Here is a 14,811-nt window from a genome sequence, read left to right as displayed (position 1 = left end):
GACTTACTAGACTTTCTTGAAGTCTAGTAAGTAACATGGGCCTTTGATTTGTAAAAGGATTGACATGTTCAAGAAGGTGCCATGTGAGGTCAACTTTACTTGTGATACTTCAAGAAGGTTTAGTAAGTCCATAATACCTCTCTCTCTCTCTCTCTATCTCCAATTGCTTGAAAGGGATGATTGTAGTGATTGCTCAATTTGCGTTTGAGAAACACTTGAAGAACTTTTTGGCATTCTTTTTGCATAACTTTCCTTTCTTGTTTAATGCTCTTTCCTTTTCAGTTGAAAGAAAGCACGTCTAATTGGGCTTCTCCTTGACATAGCCATATGTATCTGCCTCCTCCTCATATGAGCAGGACCATTGCTACTTGTGGCCTTGTTGTCATAGAGCTGGGGGACAAAGTGTGGTTGCTAGAGCTAGAGGAGGCCAACCACAAGGATAGGTCCCCTCTGATTAGGGTGTGGCTAAGGTGGGGTTTTCGGGGGGGCGCGTGAACATGCCTATTTGATAGTCATCACCACCACACACACACACACCCTCTTTCTCTCTCTCTCTCTTTCGCAATCACAAGGCGGCATCAATGAACATAGACATGGTCTCAAAATTGGTGTTGGACTGTCAGGGACGATGCACAAAGAGGTAAGCTTCACCGGCCATAATTGAAAAGACAGAAGAGAAACACAAGAGAGTCACATTTTTCTTGGCCGCCATTCCATCGCCTCTCACTTCGGCAAGAGTTACAGGGATCTGCAGAAGAACTGGAAGATCGTCTCATGAACCGTACATGCCACCAGCATCTGATCTGCTGACAGCGCGACAGTCCTGATGATAGGTACCCATTTTCGTTTCAGCTGTTGTTGCATTTTCCATCACAGACACAGATTGGCCCGTACTGGTGGGCTCCCGACGGCTGATTGACGCCTGAGGGGTCGGTAAGTGCGCCGAAGCACACAGCAGACCAAAAGTATGCAGCCCCATGGAGGCCATCATATGGCCTCATCCGCCTCTGCCTCTGATGATGGTGCCAAGTTTACCCTCCTGGGCCAACACTCCCACCATTACAACACTCCTGCAAATCCTCACCACATGGGTCCAGACTTCTCCTTAGGAGCCTTCCAGCAACAACAGCCTCAGCAGCAGCAGCAGCACGACCATGTTCCACATCACCATCCCCTCACAGAAAACCATCCCCTTTTGGCTTCTCAGGCTCGGGAGCTCCTTGAGCCGATGCCGCTGCAGAGAGGAGGAGAAGGCTTTTCGGATTTCAATCATGGGTACTTATTCTCTACTAACCAGAGTTTTGGGTCTAATTATGCAGGACATGATAGCTATAATGGGACCTTAGCTACCAAGCCCAGCATGGCTGATGGTCATTTCTTGTCCAGCTTCTCTTTGGAGGCCTTGCTAGATACTCTCTCAATGATCCAACAAAAAGTGCAGCAGTTGCAAGGAACTGTACAAGTTATGGCCCAGGAAGGGGGGCAACAGACCTCCCCACATCAGCACCATGCACTTTCTGTAGCTGTTACATCAATCATATCACATCTTGTTGCCGCCTCAGCTAGTCTTCTGCAGCATACATCCACCCAATCACAACATGCACCTGTGATCTATTCTCACTTCAACCGATCGCATTCAGGGGGACCCCCTCTTGTTCATGACATTCAGCAGGATGGCATGAGCAGCCATCTGTTCTCTGCACTCCCAGGTTTCATGATTGGAAGCCATGAAGAAAACTTTCATGTTTCTGGTAGCAGGAATTTCTCAGATGTGGTAGCTAACATGGAACATGGTCAAGGTCTCAGGGGAGAATTTGCAGATTTGGGAACAGCTCCCAATCTACTTACAGATCAGAAGCCAGCATTCCACAGCACCACACTGTCTGCAAGTGAGCCAGACACAGTTGCTGGCAAGACACAAAGCAGTCATCAAGCTACGACAACAGTTGATAGCCTTGTAACTACAACTGCAATTAATAGGCTTGCTGTCTCTAATGCGACAAATGGTAGTGCTGAATTTGACAAGGGGGCTAAAAGAAGTCCCAACATTACAGCTGGAACATGTGGCCAGCCTGGATTAGACAGATCTGCAAATAAAGGAGTGCCATCTCCTGATGATAATGATCATGATTGCACTTTGAAGGATGATGATGACAATGGAGAAGGAGAGTTTCTATCTCCTGGCTCGTACGAGCTTATAGAGATGGATGCTGCTGAGATCCTTGCAGAACATACACACTTCTGTGAGATTTGTGGAAAGGGTTTCAAAAGGGATGCCAATTTGAGGATGCACATGCGTGGCCATGGAGACGAATACAAAACCCCTGCTGCCTTGGCAAGGCCAGACAAAATTGGTAATGATCCTAAAGTTCTTAAACCAAGAAGGTATTCCTGCCCTTATTTGGGTTGCAAAAGAAATAAGAAGCACCGCAAGTTTCAGCCTTTAAAAACTATGCTGTGTGTCAAGAATCATTATAAGCGAAGCCATTGCCCAAAGTTGTACTCCTGTAGCAAGTGCAAAGTAAAAAAGTTCTCTGTAGTAGCAGATCTTAAAACACATGAAAAACATTGTGGCCAGGACAAATGGCAATGCTCCTGTGGAACAACATTTTCTAGAAAAGACAAGCTCTTTGGGCACATTTCTCTTTTCACAGGACATACTCCTGCATTGCCGCTGGATGAAGTGGAAACACCTGCAGGAGGTTCTGATTGTCATTCCTACAGCTTGCCACTTTCACGGTCAGAGAGCATGTCACGCAATGAATCCAGTCATTTGAGTGTAGCTGGTTCAAACACTATGGAGCATGGAAACATGCAATTGTTAGCAGGACATAACCAACCGATGGACAAGGCTGCAAAAAATGAAGGCCTGCAGATTTCATCACAAGGTAATGGTGCCATGGACAATAGCCATGAGGAACTGTTGGCAGCTGACACTTCACCTGGAACATCCTTGTCTGGTGGCATGGTGTCTGATGCTTCAATCTTCCATGATCTCCTGACCAGTGACTTTTATCATCAAGCAAACAACAGCACTTGAAAACACATGTAAAATCTGCTTTAACATAATAGAAGGTCTTGTCGATGCTCTTCATGTGGGAAGCTGGTTCCTCTCGAATGGATCCCTGTATCTTGCCTGATGGATCAATAGCATGGCTTCTTGGTGTATCAGCAGACCCTTTTGAGATGTTGACAGGAGGTGTGGACATCTTGAAGGTGCTTAGTGGGTATGTTAAGAGGATCGGTTTCCTGGGCAAATTGTTTACAAGGTGCTTCTGATTTCTAATCACGGGTTTCTGAGCCTCAGACTTTTCAGGGGCAATGTCTGGACAACAGTAGGTACATGATTAACTTTGGGTTTTGTGTGTTCATTTCAGGTTTATCTTGTAAATATAAATGAAAGAAACATCAAGATGTTGTATTTATCACTTACGGTCTGTTACACATCTATGATTTCCTTTGAAGTCCATGATGGTGTAATCTTTTATTGCTGTCATCTGCCTGCTTTATTCGTGTTTCATACATGGAAGTGGGTATTGGTCAGGAATCAGACAAGCACCTCAAAATCTTTGATTGGTGTGTGAAGTAAGTGTTTTCCACATATTTATGTTACCATGAGGACAGGCACATGACCTGTGATTTTGCATAAGTCCCATCTCTCCCATCTCTCAAGATCAGAGCTTGTCAGATGTTTGCTTTCAGTGACTTAGTGAAATGAGTGCATCCATGCATGTTTTAATGGTTACTCTTGGAGATAGAGCTGGTAGGCATCATTATGTGTCATCTTTGAGAGGTCTTTTGTACGAAATTCCTGTCATTTGTCGTGTTGCAAGTGTGTTGAACCCATGGCTTCATAGTATCTCAAAACACTTCTGTGGGTTATAGAGCCAAATTTCAAATTAGGGAGTCTTCAATGTAGTTATGGATGCAACGGTTTGTGTTAGGTGGTTGTCTTTGCCCTTATGGGACATAAACCAGACGATTCAACTGCTTGGATGGATGCTTGATTTTTTAAAAGTTAAAGTGGGTAATGGTAACATGGAGGCTATGTGTGGGTTGCATCTAAAGCATGATTTGAATGTCCTTTTCTCACTTGCATGCCTTTTGCTTTATCAGTGAATCCCTAGATTGGATGAACAGCTTGCAAGTGGTCTCTGGCTCTGACTGTCACAATAGGAAAAGCTGGATATGCTTGTTGACTCGGAAGATTGGAAGACAAGATGTGCATTTCCTTTTTGGGCGATGTTTTATAGCTTGATTAGTTATATCTTACCCTTGCTACCAAGCAAGGTACTCTATATAATTTTTGAATGTGAATTGGACTACTAGGCAAAGATGGCTACCAATGAATGTAGGCATGTATAGGGCAACATTATGAGAAGTAGAATCTATGGCCAGTGGTTGCTCTTGTGCAAACCCAGCCATGAAACATATCATTGCTCCCTACAATCAGTTGGTAATGATGGGTGCCTCGCCTCATGGTGTTGACTAAGTTGAGTAGCCCTTTGCTTTCAAATTTTGGCCTTGTGCTGTCACAATTCTATAGCATCTACTCCTAAGCGATTATTTTTTCTCCAACTCATGGCTCATTACGGTTGGCAACCTAACAATTTGCCTCTTAGATTACTCAACACAACCTTCTGTGTGTGATTTCTTTTGTGCCCTAAGCACCTCAAATTATTGTTTGTTACAATTTTAATTGTACCAGAGTCTTCAGCGTGTAGACTTCATGTGTATGTCATTGATGATGGTCTCCTTGATTTGTTTGCTTGTGAGCTCCATGTTATAGTGATTTGAGCCCTTTAATGATGTGCTTGATCATAAATTGAAGTACACCCAACTCAAAGAATTGAAGACCGAATCCCTTGCTTCTAGATTATTTTTAACACCATGTTTCCCAAGATGGATTTCCCAGCAACAAGTGCATCTTGATGCAAATATCTAGATCTCAAACAATTACTAGAGCTAATCAAAAGTCATGGTAATTACATTGTGTGGTGTTTCCAAATAGACATGGTCCCTTGCTTTTTCCCAATTTTGGTGTGCACAAAGTTTTCATTGTATGAGGAGGCAATAAGGTTGGCAAACGGTGCCGACACCCTAACCTTCATTGTGGGAACCTAGTCAAGTTTCATATTCTTAAAAAGGCTTTAGCCATCAATATCAATATGATTTAATCAATCTTAACAACCTTTAGATATGATGATTGAGGTTCAATATTTATTGCCAAAATGATTCGAGGTTTTGGGACACTAGACTTCGACCCACATATTGCCTTTCTTAGACTTGCTAGAAGCCTTCTAGCCCAAAGTGCCTCCATATGTATATATCAATGTAAACTAAGGCCCATGACTTTATCTAGGGTATCATATACACTAACGAGAGTGGTTCTTGAGATCCAAGGGAGGTGATCTCTACCAATTGTGGTGAACCAAAGTGCATTATGGTGGTTAGCTAGTAGTTGTGGTGATCTCCTAAGCTACTATGGTGATTAATGTGATATTATGCAATCTATGTCATGAGTATGGCCAATCATATGTATTAATGGTGATGTGTGGAGGTTAGTGGGTCAAGTTGCATTGATACAAAGCACTCAAGGTGGACACAAGGGATAAGAAAGTGACTCATGGTAGTGCTCTTTAGTGTCTGGATGCTTAGTAGTCAAGGTGAATTTGACTTGCACTTATGGTGAAAGTTTATACAAACATGTAAGTGATGTTTTGGCTTAGTGGAGGTGGTGTGTCATGTCAAAGGAAGTGGTCTTAGCATCAATGATGGTGTGCCTCTAGATCAATCGTGGTGGTACAGACCACCTTTTGAATTAGTCATGGTGTTGGACGCCATTTCTTGACAGGTCTAGAGTTTTTAGATACAAGGAGCTTTCAATTTGGATAGTACATATTTGTTTCTACAAGACTTGTATGGGATTACCATGGTATGTGAGTTAGTGATAATGATTCTTGCCTTATAGTATCCAAACATGTGTATGGTATAATGGTGATCTTAGATGTAGCCAATGTGAAGTTCAAGTTGTATGTGGAGTGCTCATGGTGGATGCAATGCCTCTACTTGAAAAAACACTCGTGGTGGTGTCCAATTCAAGTAGTGGAGGTGGTTGAGAACAAGTAGGACACTTACAATATATGTGGCTTCTAGGCATAATGGTCAAGCTATGGTAATCAACATGTAGGTGCATAGATGGTTCAAGGTGCACAAAAGCATGCAATTTTAGTGATTACTACCTGGAATGTTGTGTATTCAAAAACTCATGGAAAAAATGCAGAGTCATGTAGTCATGGTGATTAGTTTGTATACTCATGGTGGTGACAACTCAAGCACTCATGGTGGTAGAGATGACTTAAGCCATGTATGCCCAAAAAGTAGGTAGTTGTGGTGAAAGAGCACTAATCATGGCGATGGCTCAAGCTATTGATGTAGTAGTGGTCAAGTTCAAAGTAGAGAAACCACAAAGACAACACAATTTAGCAAACCCTATCTTGTTTGCAATCTATAAAAATACAATCTACCCAATCTCTGTGACAAAGAAACCTATTAAATTAAAAAAGAAAGATCAAGATGTGTACCTTGGACATGAGTGTTTGTCTATGGACGTCCTAGTTGCCATGGATGAGGAGATGGTTGCCCATGTGATTCCAAGTTGCAGATTGATGGAATCTCCTTCCCAAGATACTGTCATGGTTCGTATTTGCTAGCATATCAATTAGTTCATGTGTGAGTTTGTGCATGAACAATAAATAGGCTAGGAACATTATATTTATTAGTGTTCATTAGTGGGTGCCTAATTTATTAGGGCCAGATTTATGGCTAGATGATGTGATTATTTCATCATTTATGAGCTAGGTGATTTTTTGCTGATTATGGCCTATTTATAGGTTGGGCTACCTCCTCCTCTGTCATTCACTTCAGTATAGTTAGACATTTGTAGGTCTTGTTGGAGAGAGGGAGTCGATGCTAGTGCCCACTTAGCCCGTGACTCACTATTGTTGTACTATCTCTTGTCTTGGTATTATATGGATTCCATTTCTTAAGCAATCTTCTAAGTTTTCTTTACAGTGTTCTTCTCTTTCTTTGTAGTCTCTTTCTTCTCTCTTGTGTTGTGTAGTCTATTATGGCAAATTTACACACTCCCATCACTGCACACCCTTCAAACATGGTATGGAACATATGTGTTTAGTCCTAAGATGTTTTTATTTGCTACATGTCTCTTGTGTAGTCTATTATGATAGATTTACACACTTCCATCGTTGCATCCACTTCATGCATGGTATGGAATGTTTGTGTTCAGTCTTGAGATATTTTCTACTACTACATGTTTGCCATGTCCTTCTATTGTTGCTGATCATTGATATTTCTCTATTTGCTTGACTGCCTAAGCAATCTACCCCTTGACTCACATTGGTCAGTCTCCAACCATTTGCTACCTATGTTGTCTATAATAGTCTACATTTCAGTTTTCTAACATGCTTTCTCATAGTATAACTATATTTAGTGCTTAATTAGCCTATTTAAATTGACAATATGTTTTGTGCATTTACTATCTTCCCGGGCTTCTGATTGTGTTTGCAAGCCCTTTCTATTGTCTGTTGGTTATCATCTTTGTGATTGTTTGGTTTCTAGTAGCATTTTATCAAATTTTACCTTAATTGTAACTCGTGCCAAGTGTAGACTATGCTATGCTTTGTATGTTCTCTCTCTCTCTCTCTCTCTCTTCTTAGCCTCTCCAATGGCACATACTTAATACTCAATTGATGATAAGCTTCACGGTCCTGATTATTAGAACCTAGAGTATTGTTATGAAAGCTCGGTTTGTGTAGAATGCACATGATTTTAAGAGCTATTGTAAATCCTCATATTCTAGATCCTTGTTAACCCCAAGCCGAGAAAAAGGAAAGACGAATGAAAAAGCAGAAAGAAGATGGAAAAGTAGCAAGGACACGTAGGCAGACTCCAAAGCTAAGCCGGGGCCAAAAGCGTAGTTTTAAATAAAAGGCGCCTCAAAAACTCCAAAAACTCTTGTAAAAGAGCGCCAGGCTCCCTCATGTGCCACCTGTAAAAGAATAGTTGAATATAGGCCTAGGGCACGAAGCAAAAAGAGGGAATTAGAAAAAGGGACCTTGCCACAATGGCCGGCCATGTAAAAAAGGATTGGTGCCCATGGGGTTTTAGGGTTTGTATATATAAAGTTCAAAAAGTGAATGGAAGCTCATTCTTTGGTGTGTGCCCAACAAGAGCTCTTCTCTTCTTCTCTTCTTCTCCTCTCCTTACTTGTGTGTGCTCTTGAGAGAGGGAGTGATTGTGTGAGGGAGGGAGTGAGTGGAAGTGAGGGATCAAGGGGGTGAAGCTCTTCATCATCTTCTCTTCTCTTCTCTTCCCTTTCCTTCTTTTGTGCATTGCTTGAGCTAGCATCTAGGATCGTGGAGCTACGAAAATGTGGAAGAGAGGAGGCAACTCATATCGGCATCAAGGTAAGCTCACTACACTCATAGGATCGAGGGCGTGCCGGCTATGTAAGAGGTAGCCATTAGGAACGCTTGAAACAATAAGCAGTCCGTGGGTCTTGGCGGTTGAGCGAAAGCTTCCACATTTTGGTTTCGTGCCGGGACCAACAGATTCAAGCTTGAGCACTTGCACGCCCCATATCAAGCATCAAAGTAAGGGATTCTCCCCCGAAACGGAGCTTGAGGTAGGTAGGAAGGTTGGGTGTTTTGATCTTCGAAACAAGTAAGTATTTTGGGTTAGTTAGTTTGTTTGATGATAAGAAAATAGGGAGAAATCATGTCAGTTTGTTGCTTTCGATTCTCGTTGTATTTAGTGTAGGATAGGATTAGGAAATCGAACCAGGAAAGGGTAGGGTTTACTGTTGCAAACAGGGCATAAAACATGCAAAAAAATGGCAAAAAGCTAGCATGGGATGCTTAATCTCGGCAATGATTGATTGAGAGGGTCAAAGCCATGCCTGGGAAGGGGTTTAAGGGCCAGGAGGCCAAGAGAGAGCTCATTTGCAACCATTGCACAGAGAGAGAGAGAGAGAGAGAGAGAGAGAGAGAGAGAGAGAGAGAGAGAGAGAGAGAGAGAGAGAGAGAGAGAGAGAGAGAGAGAGAGAGAGAGAGAGAGAGAGAGAGAGAGAGAGAGAGAGAGAGTGTGTGTGTGTATGTGAGAGAGAGAGAGAGAGAGAGAGAGAGAGAGAGAGAGAGAGCCCGCAAGAATTCGATTCGATCACATCGTCGGAGAGCCTACTGCTCACCCCAGGTATGCCAATCACTTCCCTTGGTGCCTTAGCCAGGATCTGGAAGTTTATGCAGGGGATGATTGCCTGACTAGGGAGATTCGATCGAAATCGTCATTGCACGGCATTCGTCGTGCCGCGTTCGGCCCATCCGAACGGCCCTCGTTAGGCTGAGTCCCAGACTCGGCCCTCGGACCCGCCCATTCGGACCTCGAATCGAAAACCCTACTCGGCCCTCGGACCCGCCCATTCGGACCTCAACCCGAAAATCCTACTCGGCCCTCGGACTCGATACTCGACTCGGCCTGTCCGAGTCACTCGACTCAGCCCGTCCAAGTCACTCGACTCAGCCCTTTGACCAAACTAACACTCGGTCCCAAGTCCACTCGGCCCAGGACACGATACTCGACCCTCGGCCCAACATCTGGCTCGGCCTATCTGAGTTACTCCACTCGGGCCTTGGCCTACGAAAAAACTTCTTGCACTCGGACAGGTGAGATTCGGCCCGTCCAAGTCACCTGCTCGGCCCCTGCAATTCGAACCAGTTGGGCCGAGTGTGTGCCCCAACTCAGTCTGAGAGATTTGACTTGACCCAACTGGAGCTCAGCGACACAACCTGTCGTAAGCCTTCCTGCAATTTAAAGCCTGATTCTGGTGCACCGAGTAGGCAAAATCATAAGGCATGGCCGCTTAACAGTTTGAGTGGGCTATTGCGATACCTAGGAACCCAGAGACCTAGAGGTAACCCGCCGAGCCATAAAACCCTGATCGAGCCCAAAAGAGACGGCAAGGCAATGTAGCCGAGAGGCCCTAAATCCCCCCTAGACGGCCAGAGAATCGATCTACCAAGCCTATCAGGCCCAAGGGTGCATGAGACGCTTAGAGGCTGTTTGTCGCACTCACCTTGAATTTCCACACTTGAAGGGCACTTAAGAAAAACTAAAAGCCTGATTGAACACACGTGCACCAGAAAGAACACCCACATGGAGTGGAGATAACTTGAGAACTGCATTTAATAAGTCAAGGAACTCACTCAGATAAGCCACTCAAGGAACCCACAAATAGGAGAGAACCCACGGACGAAGACAAACCATCAACACGCAAAGTAGGACCAAGCAAGCGGTGCAAGCGAAGGGGATTTGACAAACCCACTCAATCCGATTGATAGCTTCGCAAAGCATGAGAACTCAACCATGGCGGAGGAAAGCTCGGACCTCAGGTCTAACGAGGAACTCGACTTGGGCGTCTTCCCAAAGGCTATTCAACAATTGGTCAGTAGCTACGATGCGGATGCCCGATATGAGCACCGCGGTCGGACAGCAGATGCTATTATCACAGACTTAGAAGAAGAGAGGAAGCTAGCCCATAAGGCATTGCAAGGCATAGCCGCGTACAATAGAGACCAGCAGGTCAGGAGCCAAAGGCAAAGCATGGAGTTGCGTGAGGTATAGCGAGTGCTGAATTTAGCCGGCAGAAACTGAACGGATCACGAGAGAGCGCTAGAAGGAGACTTAACACTGAGAAAACTTCTTATGAAGCGCTTGTTAGACCACCGTAGCAGAGCAAAGTGCTGCAGCGTTGGCAACGTCACTGTTGGCAGGGTTAGGAGCAACCCAAGGCTCTAAGAGCTAGTCTAAAATCCCGATAGTCGCAAAGCAGCTCGACAAGTACCAACCCCATGACGACCCATACAGCTTTGTAGAGTAGTTTGAGCAAGTCTGCGAAGCCAACGACCTCAACGACCTGACTTAACGTTCTCAAGCGTTCGGACTCTGCTTAGGTGACAAGGGCAGGACCTGGTATACAAGTTTAGACGTTGCAGAGCGGGCAAACTTCAACAGCCTCAAGGATCTCTTCATTAAGAGATTTGCCGAGCCTGGATACTTCGACAATCTGCTGGTGCAATTGATGAATGTTAAGTAGAAAGAGGAGGACATTCGGGATTACGTAACCGGCATAAGGAGCCTCTTCAAGAGAATCCCTACAGGTGAACGACATACTGAAAGAGCAGTTTCAACTGTGTTCATTAGTGGAATTCGAAACGAGGAACTGTATAAGGCTTTGGCAGCCAACTCGAGCTTGCAGCGAGACACACTAGCTAGGGTTTTTGAGGAAGCTATTAGAGTTGATGACCAACTGAAAGAGAGGAGCTCCACGAACTCCAATTCAGAAGAAACCAGCTCGCGAGGTTTGGAAAGAGCACCAACCTCTGGTGAGCGACCCCTGCACCATCATCCCAAGATAAAGGGAAGGCCATCGAGATGAACCACGACTTGGCTGATGTCAAGATGGAGATAGTCAAGCTGCAAGACCTGTGGAGATGACCAACGCGGCCCCACATCCAATGTGTGTACTGTGGCAAAAATCATTTGCAAGCCGAGTGTCAAGATCCTCGGTCGAGACCTTGCACTAACTGCGGCAGGTTCGGTCACGACGCTATGCACTGTAGATTGCCCAGGAGACTTCCGTACTCCCAACCATATGGTCAGCCTTACCTAGCAAATAGACCGCAACCATTGTTCGTAAGGGGAGCCCCATTGGCCCTTCTTGCGCCTAACAACATGAAGCCGGCTGTCCCCAGGATGGACATAAACCCCACAGGTATGCCTAGGCCGCCCGCGGTCCCTATGTGACCCATCCACCAAGCGACACTCTAGTCCACTACGTGGAAGAGCCAAATGAGGAAGAGACCTACTTATACCCTTATGTCTCTCACGATGAAGAGGGTAACACCGTCCTCATGGACTATCAACCAGCACCAGTGATGGCATTAGGAAGAGGACGAGGTAGAGGCATAGGGGGGCAGACGCAGGATCCAATCATCTACTGAACCTGTGGACACCCAGGCCATGTCTCATCGCGTTGCCCAGAGAGGGAGCAGTAGAACAGAGACAAGGCTGACCTAAGGTGTGTAGAGTGTGGAATCACTCATTTCTCATCGATTGCCCAAAGCGGAAACCTTCTACAAATTCAACCGAAGTACCATCTGTCCCATTGGGGCTGTTTGGCGTCGAGAACCTTGATGGGGAGGCCACGCCCATCCCATTGCGAGTCATGACCCGTGCCTAGACAAAGCAGGTTGGCATATCTCTACCAGGGCCTAGCAACCTCGATGCAGCCTCGATGGGAAAAAAGAGCCGTAGGCAAAGGAAGAGGAGGCCGGAGGCTAAGATCGCATTGAAAGCTGAGAGTGCTACAACTCTACCTGTTGGAAAGAAGGTCGAGGACGTAGAGACGGAAACTTCAACCCCTAAGATGGCCGAAAAGGGGAGTGCCAAGGTAGGGGAGTACCCGCGTCCGAAGAGCCAACTAGAGGCCATAGAGAAGGTGAGGGACTGGGTAAAAGAGGCACAAGTGCACTTAAGAGACGCTGAGCCCATCCTAGAGGATGGGAGCGAGGATCTCATCAGCATGACCACAGCAGAATCACCCCCTCAACCAAAGTCAGGAAGGGCAAGTGCACCCCAGACAGCACCCCTTAGGGCAAGCCTTGATGCTGAAGGCCCACAAATTAGTCACGGCCATTGGCCAGGACAAGTCGGCACAGGAGAGGGTAAAGCAACTGACAGCCTCCTCACCACACTACCACCCCAGTGACGTTAAGCCTAGGAGACCTACTTAAGTAGCACCCCACCCTATGGCGAAACCTCAAGGAGTGGGTCGAGGAGTCACGAGAACAGGCATCGGGATCTGCAGGATCCGGACGTAGAAACACAAATACCGAGTCTAACGCTACAATCTGTGCCAAAATCCTTGCACATTAATGCTTTTTGGGAAGGCACCGGGGTTAGTGTGCTAAGCCATGCGGTACTGCAAACCTTGGGAAACCCACCTATTGAGATCGCTCAGTTTAACATCACGCTAGCAAACGGCATGAGGGTGAGGCCATTCGGGGTACTTAAAAACTGGTCAGTAAAAATCGCAGGTGTCCAGTTCTCGATTTCGACTTTATAGTCATGAAGGGGGTGGACTACGATGTCTTGTTAGGCCGGCCCTAGATGTAGAATGCCAGAGTTATTGAGGATTGGGGTAACGGCTTGATATTCTTAGGCAACAGGACGACATAAGCTGTGAGGGTGGAGATGGACACTTGGAAAACCTCACCAGTCAACTTGAATGTCATCTCCTCGATGCTCAAGGGCGACAGTTAGGTCAAGAAGTCTTATGGGCCCTTGACCAAGAATATCCCATGTCCAGAAGACGAGCGGGATTGGATCCATGTCCTTGCTACAATCAACATGTCGTTCTCGGACCAAGAAGCGCATGAGCAAGCCATCAAGATGATGGGTGCGATCGACGGCACGCCCACTATACCAATGTGCATGATGGAAGGAACCCATCGTGGGAGACCTAAGCCCGTCACCTTCCAAGTTCCAGGCAACAAGAAAGAACTCCAAGAGGCCCTGGAATACTTAACAGACAAGCTGGCTGACAACTCAACAGCAAACCTCACACCTCTCTAGGACCTCTTAGGCGAATCCGAATGGCAATGGACCAGAGTGCATGACTTGAACTTTATGTACAACTAGGCCTTAGTCCCAGATCAGCGACAAGAGAAGTACCAAGCCCTACGGGACGATGAACCGGCTAGTGCAGGACGAGTACGAAGACTGCCAACCCTTCGAGGATGAAAGTGAGGGGGAGGTGGATTTGATAGAGTATGACACGGAGGAACATGAAATAGAACAAATACAGGCAGATTCCAAGCCGCAAAAAAGAAGTGCCTACAAGATAGAGCGAGGGCTCATGCACATGAATTGTGACCGTGCCTGGTTAGAATACATAGCAGCCATAGACCTTGAGCAAGCAGGTCTAGCTCAACTAGGGGCAGCACAAGTGCTTAGAGTAGAATCACCATCTGAATTGTGACTACTAGGGGATACCCCCTCTTCTAGCGAAGACGACGAGTTCGACTCTGAGTCAGAAGTGAGCTCGGATAGTGACCCAAAAATACCTAGGCCGCCCAAGACCCGATGCATAGCCGGGGACTTACCTGTCCACCTGAGGTGCAAACGATTGAAGCAAGCAAGGGCGAACCAACCCAGGGACACCCGAACAGACGAGCAACGAAAACCACGGGACCTTCCAAAACGATTTATGAAATTCAAGAAAGGCAATAGGGTAGTGATCTTGATGGGTGCCAAACAGCAAGGGCAAACGAGCGAACCAATCGAGGGACCAGCCAGGGTTAAAGAGGTGAACTTAGCTCGGCAAGAGGAGACACCCCGGCTAGTCTTCATTGCCGATGACTTGGCTGAGGATGAGGAGGCGAGTCTGGTCGCCCTCTTGCGAGAGTATGTGGACGTGTTCGCATGGTCCTTGGAAGAGCTTAAAGGGGTAGATCTGAGTGTGGTGACTCATAACATACCCATGACACCAGACGCAGCACCGGTAAAGCAACGACCGTACCCAATGAATCCTAAGCACGCTCATACTGTCAAGGAAGAAATTGATAAGCTGATGAAAAAAGGATTCATTTACGAAATTGAGCACACGGACTGGGTATCACCCATAGTCATTGCGATGAAGAAAAACGGAAAAATTAGAGTGTGCGTCAATTATAA

At 45.8% G+C, this 14,811-nt stretch overlaps 1 protein-coding gene across 3 annotated transcripts; it reads left to right on the top strand.

Moving 5' to 3' along the window:
• The first annotated feature begins 497 nt into the window (after positions 1 to 497).
• On the top strand, positions 498 to 3,432 carry LOC148026505 (uncharacterized). Of its 3 annotated transcripts, XM_087690951.1 has the most exons (3): positions 498 to 640; positions 745 to 833; positions 1,320 to 3,432. In XM_087690951.1, exons 2-3 carry the CDS (start codon positions 827 to 829, stop codon positions 3,038 to 3,040), a joined length of 1,728 nt encoding a protein of 575 aa, XP_087547077.1. In that variant the 5' UTR covers positions 498 to 640; positions 745 to 826; the 3' UTR covers positions 3,041 to 3,432. The 3 variants fall into 3 exon arrangements, with proteins under 3 accessions (XP_087547077.1, XP_087547075.1, XP_087547076.1); XM_087690949.1 differs by having other exon boundaries at positions 745 to 3,432; XM_087690950.1 differs by having other exon boundaries at positions 536 to 1,275; positions 1,387 to 3,432.
• The last annotated feature ends 11,379 nt before the right edge of the window (positions 3,433 to 14,811 follow it).

The sequence above is a fragment of the Lygodium microphyllum genome, chromosome 13, assembly GCF_053477565.2.
Source record: "Lygodium microphyllum isolate KBCC chromosome 13, Lygodium_microphyllum_v1.1.10, whole genome shotgun sequence".
NCBI classification, from domain to species: Eukaryota; Viridiplantae; Streptophyta; class Polypodiopsida; order Schizaeales; family Lygodiaceae; genus Lygodium; species Lygodium microphyllum.
This window is presented reverse-complemented; position numbering and strand designations above follow the sequence as displayed.